The 18,830-nt window shown below is 35.5% G+C and overlaps 1 protein-coding gene across 12 annotated transcripts in view; it reads left to right on the forward strand.

The window, feature by feature from the left end:
* RAPGEF2 (Rap guanine nucleotide exchange factor 2) overlaps window positions 1–18,830 on the forward strand; it is a 219,966-nt gene that overhangs the window by 182,312 nt on the left and 18,824 nt on the right. For all 12 annotated transcript variants that reach the window (XM_037058302.1, XM_037058305.1, XM_037058307.1 and 9 more), the window contains 10 exons: window positions 2,416–2,552; window positions 3,196–3,354; window positions 8,751–8,903; window positions 9,154–9,318; window positions 11,564–11,671; window positions 11,760–11,963; window positions 12,067–12,175; window positions 13,072–13,318; window positions 16,704–16,861; window positions 17,498–17,738. In XM_037058302.1, the coding sequence (XP_036914197.1) occupies window positions 2,416–2,552; window positions 3,196–3,354; window positions 8,751–8,903; window positions 9,154–9,318; window positions 11,564–11,671; window positions 11,760–11,963; window positions 12,067–12,175; window positions 13,072–13,318; window positions 16,704–16,861; window positions 17,498–17,738 (1,681 nt within the window). The remainder of the gene's footprint in view (window positions 1–2,415; window positions 2,553–3,195; window positions 3,355–8,750; window positions 8,904–9,153; window positions 9,319–11,563; window positions 11,672–11,759; window positions 11,964–12,066; window positions 12,176–13,071; window positions 13,319–16,703; window positions 16,862–17,497; window positions 17,739–18,830) is intronic.

Consider the following 18,830-nt stretch of genomic DNA (forward strand, 5'->3'; position numbering starts at 1 on the left):
TGTTAGACACTACTCATGTATCATCAGGTGATTTTATGACCTACTTCATGGGGTAGGAATCTGGTGAAAAGCAAGAAAAACATCTGTGAGGCACTTCAAATCGTTATATCAAGTATTAGTAAATATATTTTATACTTCATGTTCATATACTTCACATTGTTCGATCATTTTTGTTAGTAGTTTGGCATGTATTAATATCCAAATATTATGTAAAATTGAAATACTTCTCACAACTTCCAGTCTCATATTTTTTAATACCATGAATCTTTGTTCATTCAAAGAAGCTTGGCTATTGCTGGGGAAGAAAAAGAGTAAAGTGTGTGGTCGGTCTATAGGGAACATTTTAATACCTTATGATGAGGGGTTGGGGAGGGGCGAGAGTTGAAGAAAACAGGCTAGAAACAGCAGAGCTGTCATGTGCTAGTCAGGGGACCATGACTTTGCCTTTGTGTTAAACTGAAGGTCAGCACGTTTGTAAAACAATGATTCCTTCCTCCTGTATGTAATAGATTTGAGTCATCTCTGACAGTAGTTTCAGAATTGCTTTATTGCTGTCCCCAGTAATAGATCTATTGTACGGTATAACACAAATGTACCCTTAGGACTCATTCTTTCCATAAGTGATGTGATTTGATGCTCTTTCTTATTTATTTATTTTTTAATGCTGGTTGCAATAGTGAATTGAATTTCTAACACATTAGTCAGGGTTGGGTTGAAGAACACTGTCCTGTTGGACAGAGTCCCTAGACATCATCTGTCATTGTCATGCTCCTGACAACCAAAGCCACCTTGTGTCATGAAAAGTCTTATACAGGAAGGATGATATAGGGTCTGGTCAGAGCAGACATTACCCAGCTGGACAAGAGAAAATCGCCCAGTCTGACCTTCTGGAAATAGCATATACATTCATATGTATATGTAATATACACTCCTATATCAAACATGTTTTTCTCTTCTACATTGCTTTTGCAATTAACAAACTATATCCAACAACATAAAATTTCTCATAAATGTTAATAGCTAGCAGGAATGTGCATTTCGTTATGTGGTGACAAGAAAAATAAGTGGAATTTTTACTTAGTTAAAAGTTTGAAAGATATGAATATAGTAATAAAGACAATAAAGTAGTAGTTCTCATCTACTAAATATTTATTCTGTGCTAAGGACTTACCATCTGGATTGCATTTGATCCTCACAAGTGTCCAATACAGCTAAGTATATTACTTTTTAAGAGTGAGAAAAAAACATGCCTTTAGGGAATTAACCAACTTTCCCAAAATGATATAACTAGTAAGCATTCAAAGGATGTCTGACACATACCTTGTGCTGTCCATCACTACCTGTAACGCCCAGCACAAGCTTTGGAGGCAGACGGTGCTGAGTCATGTCATCACCACCTCCTAATGATATGACTTCGAGCCCATTTCCCTCCTTCTGTAATGAAAAAGAAAGCATGCGCCTCAATGAGCTGTGATGAAGAGGGAGGAAAGAATATAGTGAGTAATTAGTAAAGCTCTCTAATAATAGAGAAAATTAAAACTAGAGACCACAGGACTTGAAGAGACGGTGAAGTCATCCACCTTATCAACAGCTCAAGTCTGGCCAAAGTGTGGGTACTTCTCCACAGCATCGCCCGTAGAGTGACCAGGCTTGTCTTTCTTTTGTGCCAATCTGTGAGATCATAGGTAATATGTTAGTTGCATTTGCATCTGTGATGTAATACAAGATTTTAATTTGTTTGTCTGATTCATTGAAAATAATTCTTGGTCTCTAAATCCTGGAATAGAGCTGGAATGGACTGGAATGGCTTTTGGAGAATTCTCAAAGCTCTTTCAGTTTATGATTTCGCCCCTTAATACACCTCAATAAGATCGCAGGTCACTTTCAGTAGAAATTTCCCATTTGGCCCTGGCTGGTGTAGCTCAGTGGATTGAGCATGGGCCTGTGAAGCAAATGGTCGCTGGTTCAATTCCCAGTCAGGGCACATGCCTGGGTTGCAGGCCAGGTCTCCAGTAGGGGACACATGCGAGGCAACCACACACTGATGTTTCTCTCCCACTTTCTCCTTCCCGTCCCCTCTCTCTAAAAATAAATAAATAAAACAAATATTTTTAAAAAGAAAAAAATTTCCCATTTGAAGATTATATTTAATATATTCATTCCCGTTAGAATTTGAGTAACAGTATACACTATTGCTCCTGAAACAACAAGTATATGTCGCCATGTCCATAATGACAGAACTCTTTGTAGACCTGTGAAAACTCCAACTTGTACTGAAGATACTTGAAATAATTGTATTTTTCAGTGGGTTGAATTGTTAGCACAATTCAAATAAAGAACCCGAGAGCATTTTTTTTTGATTGCTTGTTTTTTTAACAAGTTGTGATTTTTACACTGAATATGCTTGTTTTTCAGAACAACTCTTGGAATTCATGCACCAGTTGCCTGCCTTTGCCAATATGACGATGTCAGTGAGGCGCGAACTCTGTGCTGTGATGGTATTTGCAGTGGTGGAAAGAGCAGGGACCATAGTGTTAAATGATGGTGAAGAGGTTGGTAAAGATTTCTAACACTTAGAAAGTTGCTGTTTAAGGTTCTGTTGACACAGCGAATGAACAAAATCCCAATTCTTACTTTTTCCCCTTAAAAAACAATAGGCAAGTTTGATTAGGTCAAGAATTATGATACATTCCATATTATGTCAGAGTATTTCAAATCCACATTTTCTTTTCAATTACTTAAAATTTTTGAAAGACATTAATAGAGATATTTTGTATTAACTTTGTATGATTTTTTTTTAATTTAAATGTTCACAGTATAGTGTTTTTTTTGTTAGAAGAAACTGATGTTCCTACTGAAGCAGTAATGATTATTTTTTCTTGTTCACTATGTATGTTTTTAAGGAACAGAAGATTTTTCCTTTATGTCATTTTAGAGAAGAGTACCAAAGGCTGTGTTAAGAGAGTGGAATGACATGTACCCTGTGCTAGATATGAAAATACATAGACATTCATATGGCTGTGCTTTCTTCCTGGTTCTGTGAATTTGATAATGAGTTAACTTTATGTATTTATTCCATTTTAGAATGAAAGATCTGTTAAATCATTTGTAGGGACCATTCTAGCATTTACTTCTGCGTGATCGTGATGTTATTTTCTGCTTTGTCTTCATTTTTGTTTTCTCTTTTTGAATTAGCTGGATTCCTGGTCAGTGATTCTGAATGGTTCTGTAGAAGTGACTTATCCAGATGGAAAAGCAGAAATACTATGTATGGGAAATAGTTTTGGTGTCTCTCCTACCATGGACAAAGAATACATGAAAGGAGTAATGAGGACAAAGGTGGATGACTGCCAGGTATAAAATATCATTAAAAATGTTTATTTTAAGTATTTTAATAAAGAACATGTATGTGAGGTTGTGGTAAGATTTTTCTATCTGTATAAATAGGTCATCTTTTAAATTTATAAGTAATATTTTAAAGTAGAATATTACTTTTAGTGTTCTTAGTGCTTTAATGTAACCACACCCCAGGAAATTAAAAAATAAATATCCCTTAAAGTTATTTGAACTATACAAAACTAAATATTCTATAAATACCTTTCATTTTAAAAAGTATTCTATAAATATAGTTATTTAAAATTTCATCAAAATATATGGGAGTAAAACTCCCATTATCAAAAGAAATTATGCCTCAACCAGCAAGGCTCAGTTGCTTGAGCACCATGCCACAGAGCAAAAAGGCCGCCGGCTTCATTCCCAGTCAGTGTACACACCTGGGCTGCAAACCCAGCCTTTGTTTGGGGCACATGCTAAAGGCAACTGATCGATGTTTCTCTCGAACATTGATATTCTCTCCCTCTCTTTTCCTTCCCTTCTCTTCTCTTTAAAAATAAATAAATACAGTCTTAAAAAAAAAGAAATTATAAGTGGAGTAATAAAGATTGCCCTGGCTAGTATGGCTAGTGGACTGAGTGCCGGCCTGTGCACCAAAGGCTTGCGGGTTTGATTCCTAGTCAGGGCATGTGCCTGGGTTGCGGGCCAGGCCCCCAGGAGGGAGTGTGTGAGAGGCAGCCGCACACTGATGTTTCTGTCTGTCTCTTTCTCCCTCCCTTCCCCTCTGTTGAAAAATAAATAAATAAAATCTTTTTTTAAAAAAAGACAATCTGATACTGTTATGCAGTGTTCTTATTTAAATACATACAAGGTAAGAAAGTAAGTTTAGAAGTTATGAAAATTAATCTTAGTATGAATCAGTAGGAAAGCTGGCTAGTAAAAAAATAATTGCTAATATAAAGAAAATGCTTGAAATATCAGTGCTAATATGGTATATTCATTATTTAAAAACATTTAAATCATATATAAATATAATATAAAGAAATATATAACTATTGCATATATTCTCTATATTATATAAACTATACTATATATTATATATAATATGTATAAAATATATACTACATATTATATATAATATATTATATATAATATAAAGAAAAATACTTGAGCTATCAGTGCTAGTATTGCGGTATATTCATTATTTAAAAGCATTTAATTAAAGACTAGAGAAAATACAAAGATCAGATGTGAAGTTTAATTAGATTAATATAACGTGACATCTATGTTAATAAGAAGTAAATTTAAGATGCTTTTGTTATGGTTTATAATTTGCCTTCTTAAAAGTTTCTTTGAAAGGTAAAATATTTTAATATAAATAAAACAGAATATTTAACTTTGACAAATTAGTGTTAAATCCTCAGGGTATTTATTAGTCTGCAGTCTGAAATACATCTGAATATACTTGATTCTCAAAAGAGCATCATTGAATTTTTATAGGGTCTGATAAATGTTAAATAGTATTTATTAAAAACTCATTTTAAGCTTTTTACTGCTAAAAGGAAAAATGACCGTGGCTATAAATAAAAGCATTTACCAAAGGAATCAAAATAATGTTGCCAAAAAATTCTTTCAGTGAGCTGTAGAGAGAACAAATGGTCATGAATTCAGTGTTTTGAATGTGTAGTGGCAGAAAATCATTCTAAATATAGTCAACTCTCAGTTATTTTGAATAACACAGGAAAACAAAATGGTAGGTAAACCCTGAAGTCTTTATTTGGCCTGGAAATGTGCATGGAAAAGCGATCATAAGTGATATTTCCGCTCTGGAATTACACCTCAAAAATAACAAAACCAAACCGAGTCAAAGCAAACTAGAAAATTTTAAGTTTTTCTCATCCTATTATCTCAAATCTGTTCCTCCCTGAGCCATTCTACATGTCCACGTGGCTAGAGTGTTTGACTCTGAATATCTGCCATTAAAAGTTAAGTAAAGTTATTTTATTTCCAAGAATTCAGGTATTCCATTAACTCCCTTCAATTGGCCAACCCTTTGGTTAGAATTCTGTAATCATGGGACAGAAATGATATAAGAGACACAGAAATGTTTTAGAATAATTGATCAAAGTGTAACATGATTGAATATTAAGAGTACTTAAATAATGTCAAATGTACCCGGTAACATTAAATATTTATCTGTGAGTCTGGGAAAGGGAGAGGAGGTATTTGTTAGGGAAGAATGTGTCGCCTATTTACTGGATGAGGAATTGGTAGGAAACCCAGAGTGACAGTCAGCAGAGTAGGGGCGGGAGGAAAACGCTGATTAAGACACCTGGGCTCCTATAGCTCCTCGCCGAGGTTCACAGATATACAAAGAGCAGGTCTCTTTCTTCCTCTCCGCTTCATGCCAAGCCACTGTAAAAGGAACATGTTCAATCAGGAGTTTCGGGAATCTCCCCTGTACTTTCCCAAACCCATCTGTCAGGCCAGACAAGGATGGAGAACGAAGTCAGACCATTTGTAAATGCTTGCTTGAAATAGTGGGTTCATATATTTCTGTTAAAATGTGACAAATCTGTCAGAAAATACAAATGTCAGATGATTCTCTTGTTGGGAGAAGTAAAGAACAGGGAGAATCATATTTTCATTCATCCATAAAATGGCCTTCATACGTTGTTATCATTCTACTGAGCACATTGTAGGCAATCAACAGGTATTGAAGGACATGAACAAAAGCGGTGTTCTCTTTGCCAAGAAGCAGCAACTTTGCTTGGGATTGGACCTCGTTTTCTTACATTTCAGTGGATTCTGAAAACTAATATTGGGTTATGTTATATCCAGTTGAGCTTATGTTAAGCCTAAGGACACAGTAATGAGTGGATGAAATTTAACATGCATTTCTATTTATTGGATCCCACGGTATGTTCAAGGTTGTGTTTGCTCTGGATCCCTTCTCTGCATGCTCCTCTTCGAGTTCTCTCTTTTCAGTGTGTTCTCATGCTGTTTGGTTTGGAGGGTGGAGGCAGGGCTAGGGGATGTAGACCATCCTTATGGTACTACATGACTGGCAATGGTTTTCCATTCTACACGTGTACCTCTTCCTTTTCTTTTTCCCTCTTTTTCTTTCTTTTTCTTCTCTCTAGCTCCTTTTTTTCTTCTCTACTGCCTATGCCTTAGGCCTGCCACAGACACCCCAGGCATTTCTTAGCCTCCCCCTATACCCTTCAGTGTGTGAACGATCAGGTATGAATTTCCCTTATACACCACAATGCACCAATGTGAGTGAATAGATCTAACCTTGTAAGGTAAATCTGTTAGACTCACCTTTGCCTGATATCATGGGTGTTAATGAGGCTTAGAATTTATAAAGTAGTTTTAGAGGAGAAATCAGTTGCACAGATAAAATGAAAGTTGACTATTCTGCATTATGATTAAAGTTTAATTTTACTTCATTCTTTTATTCTTGATTATTTTTCTTCTAAATATAAATTTTGATGTCATGTAACCCCCCCCCAAAAAAAAAAACCGCTGTGACATAAGCTGTCAATGGCCTTTTTATAAGCAACATCTTGTTTGGTTTTTAATTTATATCTAAGTGCCAAGACTGTAACACACACTTTTATGTGTTAATAGCTCTCTGAAAGTACAGAACTCACCAAAACTATTGTGTGTACAATCCAGAAAGTTTCAACTTATTTTATTATACCAGTTAAAATTATATTTTACCCATGAATTTCTCACCAGGTCTGCAAACTTCTTAAAGCAAGAATAAATCTACAAATAAAAATATACTGTATTTTTTTGGACTATAAGATGTACCCCCTTAAGTTTGGGGAGGAAAAGGGGTGCATCTTATAGTCTGAATGTAGCTTACCTGGCTGGATGTGGGGAGGGCTATATTATCTATGTTATTAAATATTTTACCACACTTTTTGCTTCAAAAATTTTTTCCCTATTTTTCTCCTATAAAACCTAGGTGCATCTTATGGTCTGAAAGATACGGTATTTGTAATTTGCATTGCTCAGACATAATAATTATCATTAACATTTTGTTATATTTCCTTCCAAGATTTTGATATACATATACAGTTTCTTAAAATTAGCAAGCGTGTAATTATGAGACATTGGGCAAATCAGCATGCTGATGTTACAGCTGTGTCCTCATCAGTACAATGAAGATAATAGTAGTTCCTTCCTTATGGGATGATTTGGAGGATAAATGGAGAGAGTTCTGACCCATGGACGTGAACAGAAGTGTGGGGATTGACTGTGGGAACGGGGTGGGCTGGACGGAGGAAGGCAAAGAGAGAAAATTGGGGCAATTGTAATAAAATAAATAATAACAAAAAGAAAAAATAGTTCTATAAGGTTATTGCACTATACTAATTATGTCATTATAAATATTACAATATTTGATTTTTTACTGCTAATAAATATTTAATATAATATCATGAACATTAAGCCAGAACTCTAAATGTCCTATGAAAATATGATTTTGGATGGCTGTTTCATATTTTATATATGCTGTAATTTAACCATCTCCTCTTTTTTTTATCTTTTCACATAAAAAGAAATGTCCATGCTTTTTTATTCCCAAATTATTTCTTAAATAAGAATAAACCAATCAAAATTCAGAGGCAACAGTGACCTTTGGTTAATTTATGTAATAAGTGATTTCTGTAATTCATGCTTTCTTTAAAACTGCTATAAGAAATGTAATTAAGTGGTTTGCCCCAAGGCCTGAGATTATTTATATTTGGAGGCACCGAGGAGTGATGATTCAATGTGTGTATTATTGTCAGCTTTTCCTTTAAGAGCAAGGGCCACCTCATACTATTTTTATAAGGAATAATAACTTGAGTTTAATAAGTATGTGGCTTGTTCTGTGGACCTTTTTTTGAACATATTTTCTAAAATAATTTTCTATCAATATAATTTAGTAAATTTCTAGTATCTACTCCACATATCCATGGGATTTCAATGTCTTTTATTAAAACCATCTTAATTTTAAAATATTACTTAAAAATTTTTTCCAAACTTTTAAAATCCACTAAATGGCAACTGTTTTTTTATATCTATACTCTTAACATTCTACTCCCCCCCATAATGTTTTCTAATTGCCAAAGAAGATGCTTGAGAAAGGACTCTCCTAATTCTATCATCTGATTTTTTTAATTGTTTGGATGTTTAATATAAAACAGATATAACTACTCTAAAAAATGAAACTTTTTTGACCCTGGAAGAAATACATTAAAAAGTAGAGAATTATGATTAAGGTTCATTACTGCACTCATTAGGAAGTATGAGAAAGACATAGAAAAATGTCAGAGTTAAATAATTAAAACACTGAATTATTAGTAATGCTAGATCTCTTGCAAGTACTTTATCATTAACATGTGACTTATATTTCATTCCAGTTTGTCTGCATAGCCCAGCAAGATTATTGCCGTATTCTCAACCAAGTAGAAAAGAACATGCAAAAAGTGGAGGAGGAAGGAGAAATTGTTATGGTGAAAGAACACCGAGAACTTGATCGAACGGGAACAAGAAAGGGACACATCGTCATCAAGGTAAGACAGATATGGCTCTGTTTTTTCCGGTCGTAGCAGTTACACCAATTTTTTATTCCCCCGCCCCATTTTCAGGCATAATTTCTCTGAAAAGTTATCAGTTGTAAAATATCTTTGTGTGATGCACAGCAGCCTTGCTAATTATTAGATATATCACTACCCAGTTCATCTTATGTTGAAGATTTGAAATCATGGTACCACATAGATGCTATTTATGCAGAATAGTGACCAGACCTTTTCATCGTTACAGGGCACCTCAGAAAGATTAACAATGCATTTGGTGGAAGAGCATTCGGTGGTGGATCCAACGTTCATAGAAGACTTCCTGTTGACCTACAGGACTTTTCTTTCTAGCCCAATGGAAGTGGGCAAAAAGTTGTTGGAGTGGTTTAATGACCCGAGCCTCAGGGATAAGGTTGGAAAATATACTCTAGTTTGACTTCTAAATATGAAATATTTAGATATAAACTTAAGATACTTTAATATTAATATGTGTATATTTATTGTGCCAATTATGTTCAAATTATTTTAATGGAATAAGAGACTGTACTTTTTAAGCAAAAGTGATTCAAATGTTAGTTCTTATTAAAGGTTTCTGGGTTCAGTCCTAGAAATGTCTTTTTTTCTTTTAATGCAAAGGTTAGTAAATTGGCAGACAAATGTTTAAATTTTAGTTCTGTTGGGAATGTGTTGAGACACAACCCCCAAACAACTGGGTTCCATAGGAATCAGCATTCTTGAGTTCAATAAATGGTCAATGTGCGCCAGATAGAAGTTACAATTTTAGCAACGTAGCAGCATCTCATTACAACCATTGCTGGCTGGCAGATCCCAGTAATGTAGTTCTCAACAGACCCTCCTTACCACCTCCTGAGAGCTGTGTGAAAGCTAGATTGGATGATGAAGTACGTAGTCTTATGAGGTTTGTGAGTTAATCATAGTCTGTATTCATGTCCCCGTTCCGTGTGCAGTCTCTGATTTATGACACAGACTTGGGAGAGGCAGGGTAGGAGAATACAGGACAGGAGACTGTGAAAAGCTCCAAGCTCTATTGCTGGTCCTGCCACTAACTGATTCTGTGGTCCTTGAGAAATCATTCGGGCAGTGTGGCTCCTCAGTTCATGGTCTGAAGGTCACAAGCCCAGAAGAGACCTCAGCTGAGGTCGTCAGCTGTAAAAGCTTGACCTGAGTGTTGCCTCTGCCATACACCTGGTGTACCATTTGACCCTGCTGACACTCAATTATTTCCTTATAAAATGAATAGCATCCTTTTGGGACTGTTGTGAAAATGAGTAATAGAAGTAAAGTTCTCTATGTAGTGCCTGGCTCAGAGCCAGCAACTTGATATATCATCCTAAAGGTTGTTTGCTATTGGTAATAGCTGATAGTTTTCAATATATGATTTACAAGTCTTGTTTTTCTAATGTGTCATAGGGCTAGTAGACTTTTAAGTTGACTTCTCAGTTGCAAAATTTTAATTTTATGAAAATGTTAAGTGTTAGATATAGATTTAAGGGAGATCATCCTATATCTCTCCTAAATTAAAAAAATTGGGTAATAGTGATAGAAAATGACACAAAATTAATATAAATATCAAAATTTGGCTCCTGAGTGATTAGTTGGGCTAATACTATAATTTGTCACAGTGTATTAACTTAACTATAAACAGTGTTTTAAACTATAGTTATAAATTAACTTTTTATCATCATTTCTGTTTCTTTACTGCTAGAATAGCATGCTTAATTTTCTCATTATAAGGGGTTAGTTAAATGTTTGGGAACTATTCTATGAAAAACTTCTTTTATATTGTTCAAATTTATAAAACTAAACTCACATAAAAGAAAACAAGTACTTTTATATTGACAGATGCAGTTATACTCATTTCATTTAGTAAAATTTTATTGAGCATTTAGTTTATACCAGGCATTGTTATAACTATGAAGGAACCCCTGAGGACATGACTTAAAGTTGTTGTCCTCACGGAATTTACAGTCTAATGAATGCCACACAGTTCTTGCTGGACACACACACAAAAAATTTAAAAAAAAAATTCCCTGTGAGTGTGTGTATTGGCCTGTGCAAAGGTGTAGGGCTGTGTGAATACACATGTGTAGGGTGAGAAAAGGCTATTCATTTTTCCTGAGGAATTACAGGTGTTACAAGCTTTCTGAATCTTAATGTTAGCAAATATTATTTAACTCCCAGCTAGCTCCTTCCTCTTATAACTTGTTCCCTTGCAGATCTTTCTGGGCTCAATACTCTTTGTTCCTTTTGTCTATTCTGCCCTCTACCTTTATTGTTTTTTTAAATTTCTGTATTCTTTGTCTTGTATTCATTTATTTTAATTTTATTATAACTTTGTTTTTATTGTGACCTGTTTCAAATAGTTTTTGCCAGCGAGTAAGATGTAAGTTTATTACCGTCCTTCACAAATTCAAAATGCTTCTTGGCAAAACAGTGTAAAGTTGGTATTCAGATTATAAATATATATTTTTAGAAGGTCATTTTCTTGTGAATAAAATCCTTGCTGAGAGCTTTGTACTTAGTTTATTTTCTTGTTCATTGTTACTAGGTAAGCTGTACGGTAGGTATCTTATTTGAAATCATTTTCATTGAAAATTTTTAGCACTAAATTTTTTTGAAAATCATTCATTTTTCAGGTTACACGGGTAGTATTATTGTGGGTAAATAATCACTTCAATGACTTTGAAGGAGATCCTGCGATGACTCGATTTCTAGAAGAATTTGAAAATAATCTGGAAAGAGAGGTAATCATTGTGATTTTCTTAAAACCATCATTTATAAGTTCATTTGATTCAGCCCGTCTCTGAAACCACTTCCTCTGAATTCCTGCAGAAAATGGGTGGACATCTAAGGCTGTTAAATATCGCCTGTGCAGCTAAAGCAAAAAGAAGACTAATGACATTAACAAAACCATCCCGAGAAGCTCCTCTGCCTTTTCTCTTACTCGGAGGCTCAGAGAAGGGGTTTGGAATTTTTGTGGACAGTGTTGATTCAGGCAGCAAAGCAACCGAAGCAGGCTTGAAGCGAGGGGATCAGGTATGGTGTTTCTAAACCCAAACATCAAGGGTAAATATTGGTGTCTTTTTTTTCCCTTCAGTCCCTTGAGATATGTAAATTAATTTTATAATTTTATTTGTAGATATTAGAAGTAAATGGTCAAAACTTTGAAAATATTCAGCTGTCAAAAGCCATGGAAATTCTTAGAAATAACACACATTTATCTATCACTGTGAAAACCAATTTATTTGGTAAGTATTTTTGCATACTTTTTCAAAAAGATTTTATTTATATATCTTTAGAGGGGAAGGGAAGGAGAGAGGGAGAAAATATCAATGTATGGTTGCTTCTTGTGGGTCCCCAGCTGGGAACTGGCCTGCAACCCAGGCATGTGCCCTGACTGGGAATCAAACCGTGATTGTGTGGTTCGCAGGCCCGTGCTCAATCCACTGAGCTACACCAGCCAGGGCTTTTTGCATACTTTTTTTAAAAAGCTTTTCTTTATTTATTTTTAGAGAGAGAGAGGAAGGGAGGGAGAAAAAAAGGGAGAGAAACATCAATTGGTTGCCTCTCGCACAAGCCCCAACTGGGGATCCGGCTGGAACCCAGACATGTGCCCTGACTGGCGTTGAACCAACGATCTCTCACCTTGTAGGATGATGCCCAGCCAGCTGAGCCACTCCTGCTTGCCTTGCAAACTTTTATTTTTCTTTTTTTGGTCATTTTACATTTATGTCACAATCATAAAAAGGTCGATTTTATAAGTAATATTTCAAACATCATAAGAATAAAAATATTTATAGTAAAGTGCATAGATATATAATCAGGTAAGTAGATCTAAATCAGAATCTATTGATGTGAGGACCATAAAATTATGTTTTTATCAATGCTTTTATTCATAGATGTTTTAAATACCTAGACATTTCAAGAACATACTAGACATATAGCACACTGAGTGGAAATGAAAGAGCAACATTATAAAGCAGATTCTTGTCATTCAGTCATTGGAATGGTATTTTCCTATGGGATTACAGTTTTGATAGCTCAAGTCTGTACTTTTCATTGACTTTCAAGTTCTACATGTTCCCTTTGAGTTAATTCAGATTTTTTTAATAATGGGCATTTGTCATGTTTATTTCCATTTCAGTATTTAAAGAACTTCTAACAAGACTATCAGAAGAGAAAAGAAATGGTGCCCCTCACCTTCCTAAAATTGGAGACATCAAAAAGGCCAGCCGCTACTCCATTCCGGATCTGGCTGTAGATGTAGAACAAGTGATAGGACTTGAAAAAGTAAATAAGAAAAGTAAAGCAAACACTGTTGGAGGAAGGAACAAGCTAAAGAAGATACTCGACAAGACTCGGATCAGTATCTTGCCACAGAAACCATACAAGTAAGTGTGTAAATTTTGTGTGCATTATTTCTGTGTGTTATAATAATATACAATGGGAATGATGCAGTTAATATTCATTGACATGAGTCTAGAAAAGGTTTTAAGCTTTTATGCCTGAACTATCTTAGAAGAAATATTAAACAATAAAGTTTGTTTTAATCCTGTTTTTGCTACTTACTTGCCCATCCAACTTCATTAGAGAGCATTTAGCACTTCCTCATTTGAACTTTTTTTAAATTTCTCCTTTAGACTTAAAAAAAGTCATGTTGTGATTGCTCCTGTCTTCCCTGTGATTGGGAGGTGTTTTTACTACTGTTTCTCTGTTGGGGTGTCTTCTCTGCTCTCAGCATGTGCTCTTTGCAGCCAAATCATTGCTGGTTCCTGTGGCTACTGTTCATCTTTGCCATCCTCTTTTTTTCCTTTCTTTCCTGCTTTCAGTTCTTGAAGGTAACTTAAAAACGTGTTACTTATTTTCTTTCTTTGATAATTTATTGGGTCTACAAAGGAGCAGTAGATACAGATATTTAGGATTGTGTCAAGCATTTCTATATTTAAATTCCCATTCAGATAAAACTTTCATCCACAGATTAGAGATATGGTCTAGAATATACTACTGATAGGTTGAGCATGAAACTTGTGTTGTCTTCATTGAATTATAATGATTGGTGGTTTTGATTCAGCTACAAAAGACTTCATCAGAATTCTAACGATAAGCCGTGAGTGTGATGGCTTTATTTATAGACTTGAGAGTATGTTCATATTGAGTAAGTTTCTAAAGGGCCGTGGATTAGGTGCTGACATTACAAAAAACAGAAATTGATTTTGAAAGTGACCTTCATGATTTTAAAAAAGCCTTATTTTAAAATAGATAAAAGATATACTTAGATAGAGAATTATTAGCAGCACACTGACAATAAAAGATCTAAGGGTAATATTTGACCATGAGTTAATTATGAACCTTAAGAAAAAAAATCAAAAGTCCACTTGACCCTGGCAAGTATTAATAGAAATGTGACATATCAGAACTGGGATGTAATCCATTCACAGAACAGGGTGTTGGCTGGTACACAGTATGAGACTACTAAGTGTAATTTTGTTCTGTGTGTATTTAGAGAGATATTCAAAAGCTAGAGAAAGGGAAAGGAAGATAATAATAGATGTGTTGAATTTAGAACACTGAGCAAACATCTTTTGTAGGTAAAAATATATGAATCACTTATGTTTTTTATCATGTAAAATTATTTGCTGTAATTCATATTGTAATACAATTAAAAGGAAAAATAACTGCATTTAAAAGAAGAGTAAGTAAAATGTAGGCTCTATATATTGGTATAATATACTTGACTTAATATTGGTTACTACTTAAACGTTTCTCTTCTAAAAATCAGCCATGTTTATGAAGACTTTCTTTGTTTTGAAAAGGCACTGGATTAGTCAATTATAGGAGTTGTTTTGTTTTGTTTTATTTTGTTTAGTTTTTTTCCCTCTTGCTCTCAGACATTATCAGTGAGCTAAGATGCAGAGTGGCCACAGACTGCCAGGGGTAGCGTGGTAGAATGATGTAAATAGAAGGCAAAGAAAGGGGTGGAACAAGAGGATTATAGGATTTAGGTCTGTTTGTCAGGTAAGTAGAGATACTGATGAACCCCGAGAAAATAGGGAATAAGTCAATAGACTAAAGTCAGCAAAGGCCAAAAAAACTGCTTTCAGTAACAATGAGCAAGCTAGAAAGGTTGACCAATAAGAGGATGTGTTCACCGGCAGACTTTCTGAATTGTCTTGAATATAAAGTCGTTTCAATCCAAGACTATCCCCATGTCTGTAGATAACAGATACAGGTGAGAGAAGAGAATCGGGCCAGGTTAGGTGTTAAAATATTGCAAAGAAACAGTTGCTAAGAAGGTAGCTTCCTTGGGGCGTGCCTAAAGTATACTAGTCTTTACAGACATTTGTGCCGGGAACGGCCCCGTCAGCTGTGTCTTTGGCCTGAGCCCGTAGTAGTATCTCAAGTCTTATGTTACATCTGATATTTTTGGCAGAAAAGCCTGGTTTGTATGATTGAATAATAAAATTCAACTAACTGTACGAAGGTTTGAATGTTTTGCAGAACATTAATCCTTTCAGTCTTTCTATGCCTCCATGTGCTTCAATGGAAATTAAATTTGAAAGAACTTACACTAAAATTACCTTTAACTTTTGTTTTTCAAAGAAAGCTCTTGTCCTTGTTTATTTACCCTTATATCTATTTCACACAAAAAATAGAGAATGTTGCCAGGTCTCTTTTTATCACAGCCATTAAAAATAATTGGTATTATGGCCAAGCTCTTATGTCTGAAAAATCTAACTGATGCTAAGTGCCTTAATTTTATATGTGACATTCCAAATTTAGTGTAATTTTCTTTCCTCTTGTTTCAAAGTATTTATAGAAACTAGACAGAGCTCTGACCATTTGCTTATGATCTAGTTGTTATTTTGTGAGTTCAGGCATGTTGTTTTATTTTGATGTTTTGTTTTGAAAATTTATTGACCCCTCAAATCTAGAAATCATTTTTTTAAAGATTTTATTCATTTATCTTTAGAGAGGAAGGGAAAGAGGGAGGGAGAGAAACATCAGTGTATGGTTGCCTCTTGTGTGTCCCCCGCTGGGAACTGGCCTGCAACCCAGGCATGTGCCCTGACTGGGAATCGAACCAAGATCCTTTGGTTTGCAGGCCTGCGCTCAATCCACTGAGCTACACCAGCCAGGGCTTAGAAATAATTTTTATATGTGATTAAATCACATTTTAAATCTTATTTCCAGAGTGGACCATAGTAACGGCCTTTTTGCAAATGGAAATGAGTTTGTTCGCCATCCATAATAAGTAATATTTTTCTGGGGATTTAAATATATACCTAGAAAATTTGAGTAGAGAATTAAAAGCGAGTCGTTGGATTTCCACAGCCTCTTCTTTGATGCTGAGAAGTGTCTCCATGAACCACTGCTTTCTTATGCTCTGTGTGACTCAGAAATAATGTGTCAGCGTTTATTTACACTTGACTCCATAATGATATCATTTACTTCTCTGCAATATTAGAGAATGAAATTGGGACAGTTTGGAATTTTTTCCCCTTCTGTTCATGTTACTCCATCTTTTTTATTTATTAAAGATCAGATTATAAAAGAATTTATTATTCTGATGTAGAAGCTATCAGTTTAGTGAAAACTAAATGTGTTCTTTTTAATGTGCTTTTAAAAAAAACCTGTTTCCATCGGAAACTACAGCTTACCTTTTCTTGAATCTGTTTCTGTACTGAGAAACTACTAGTATTTGTTATGATTTCTGTATTGATGAGTTACATTTTCTAACTTGTTGATTACTTCGGTTCTATTGTTCTCTCTGTGCAGTGATATTGGAATTGGTCAGTCTCAAGATGACAGCATCGTGGGACTGAGGCAGACAAAACACATCCCTACTGCATTGCCCGTCAGCGGGACCTTATCGTCTAGTAATCCTGATTTATTGCAGTCACATCACCGCATTTTAGACTTCAGCACTACCCCGGGTGAGACCACCTGTACTCCTTTGTTTTACCGCAGTAACCCCGTCCTTCTGATGTGTAATGATAATGCTGTGAATTGATCTGCTGGTTTGTCATGGATTTATCAGACGCTCAGAGTAGGGGTGAATGTTAAACCGATTGGAACCAGCTCTTTTTCGTTCTTCAGACTATTTTGATACGGCCATGGGCAAATTAATCTCTCTGAACTTGTTTTCTTTTTCATAAATGAAGATAATACATCCCATGCAGGCATTACTAGGCTGTATTAAGTAAATACAGTGAAAGGCCTATTTTAGGGCAGCATAATGGGCTTTTTCAATATAATAAAAGTGAACTTTAGATTTATTTATTTACTTACTTACTTACTTACTTACTTTTTGCTACTAATGTGCCAGTCTTGTGTTTAGCTGTTGTATACTGATGTGTTTGCATTTGTCTCTAGATCTTTTATTTAGCCGTAGGGGAAAATGTGTTCTTGCGGATTATCAGCGTGTTCTTTGAAGAACAGCTGTCGTAAGGGAGAGGTGAAATTTTAGCAATATCTTTAATAAGAAGGGTTTCCCCCCAGATTACTTTACTTAATTTTATTACTGTATATTCAAATACATTCTGCTTATGTACGGCTTTTCTTTCTCCCAGACTTGCCAGATCAAGTGTTGAGGGTGTTTAAGGCTGACCAGCAAAGCCGATACATCATGATCAGTAAAGACACCACGGCGAAGGAAGTGGTCATCCAGGCCATCAGGGAGTTTGCTGTGACTGCCACTCCGGATCAGTATTCGCTGTGCGAGGTCTCGGTCACACCCGAGGGAGTAATCAAACAGAGAAGACTTCCAGACCAGCTTTCCAAACTTGCTGATAGGATACAACTGAGTGGAAGGTATGCAGTACCGATCTTTTTGGATTTGTTAACCTCCCCCTCCTCCCCGTTAAACCCACATCAAAGTCTAAGAGATGAACACTTCCAAAGGGGTTTTTTAAATGACTAAGTACCCCCTTCACCAAGAATTGCTTTATCAAGGCAAATACACACGGTGAATGTTGAGCCTCACAAGGATCTCTGAAGCACTTGTCCAAAACGAGGGCACCGTGACCCGAACGTTGTTGCTGCCCACCAGCGTGCAAGTAAAAACCCGTCATGCTTGCTCTTCAGAACACTGGGTTGGCAGCATGTAAAGCAGGCCTGATGTGAGGTCGCAGCTGCTCTCTTCTTCTTCTTGGAAATGCACATTCACAGAAACACTTTCTTCTACGACTCTACTGGCATTTGCTCCCACCTACCTAACTCTTCTAGGAACTTTGTTTATTTAGGCAGAAGTGTCTATGCCGGTATAATTGGCAGGTGCTGCCTATGTACATTATGGTGTGAAAAACTCTTAGCTATGGAATCAAATTTTAGTTGCTGCAAAGCTCCGTCCCCCTGCTGCATGAGTCCTTATATAACCCATGTAACTTGCAAGAAAACATTGTACTTGATTTTGTCAGTCTCTTGAATGGTATTGCCATTGATAGAAATATGGAAGCTGTATTCTCTAAGCACAGATTAGTGAAAGTTGAAAAAAGTAGTTAAAATTTTAACTAGATTCTGCACTGACTGAAAGTTAAGTAGTTCCAAAAAATATTTTGTTCTGTTGCTCGCCGTATGGAATGTTCCACTGGCCTTGAATTTTTCATGTTATACATCCAAACCATGATAGGATTCATTCAACACTTGTCTTGTTTCTGTCACCTATAACCTTCTACTCATCTTCGTTTTTACTTTATTTCCAACCCTGCCACTTGCAGGTAGTGTTGTTTTAGGTTGGTTTTTCTCATTATCACTTCAATGCTCATTAATATATCTGTAACCGCGATGGGGCTCTCAGATCCCCCCGCTGGGGTACAAATTCATGGTTCACATTCATTATTCAAGAAAATTGTAGGTGGATATGTGCCGTGGGCTTCATCAGTAATCAACACCGAAACCATTAAA

Source organism: Sturnira hondurensis, unplaced genomic scaffold, assembly GCF_014824575.4.
Source record: "Sturnira hondurensis isolate 20B ecotype Veracruz unplaced genomic scaffold, ASM1482457v3 Scaffold0010128, whole genome shotgun sequence".
Taxonomy (NCBI): Eukaryota; Metazoa; Chordata; class Mammalia; order Chiroptera; family Phyllostomidae; genus Sturnira; species Sturnira hondurensis.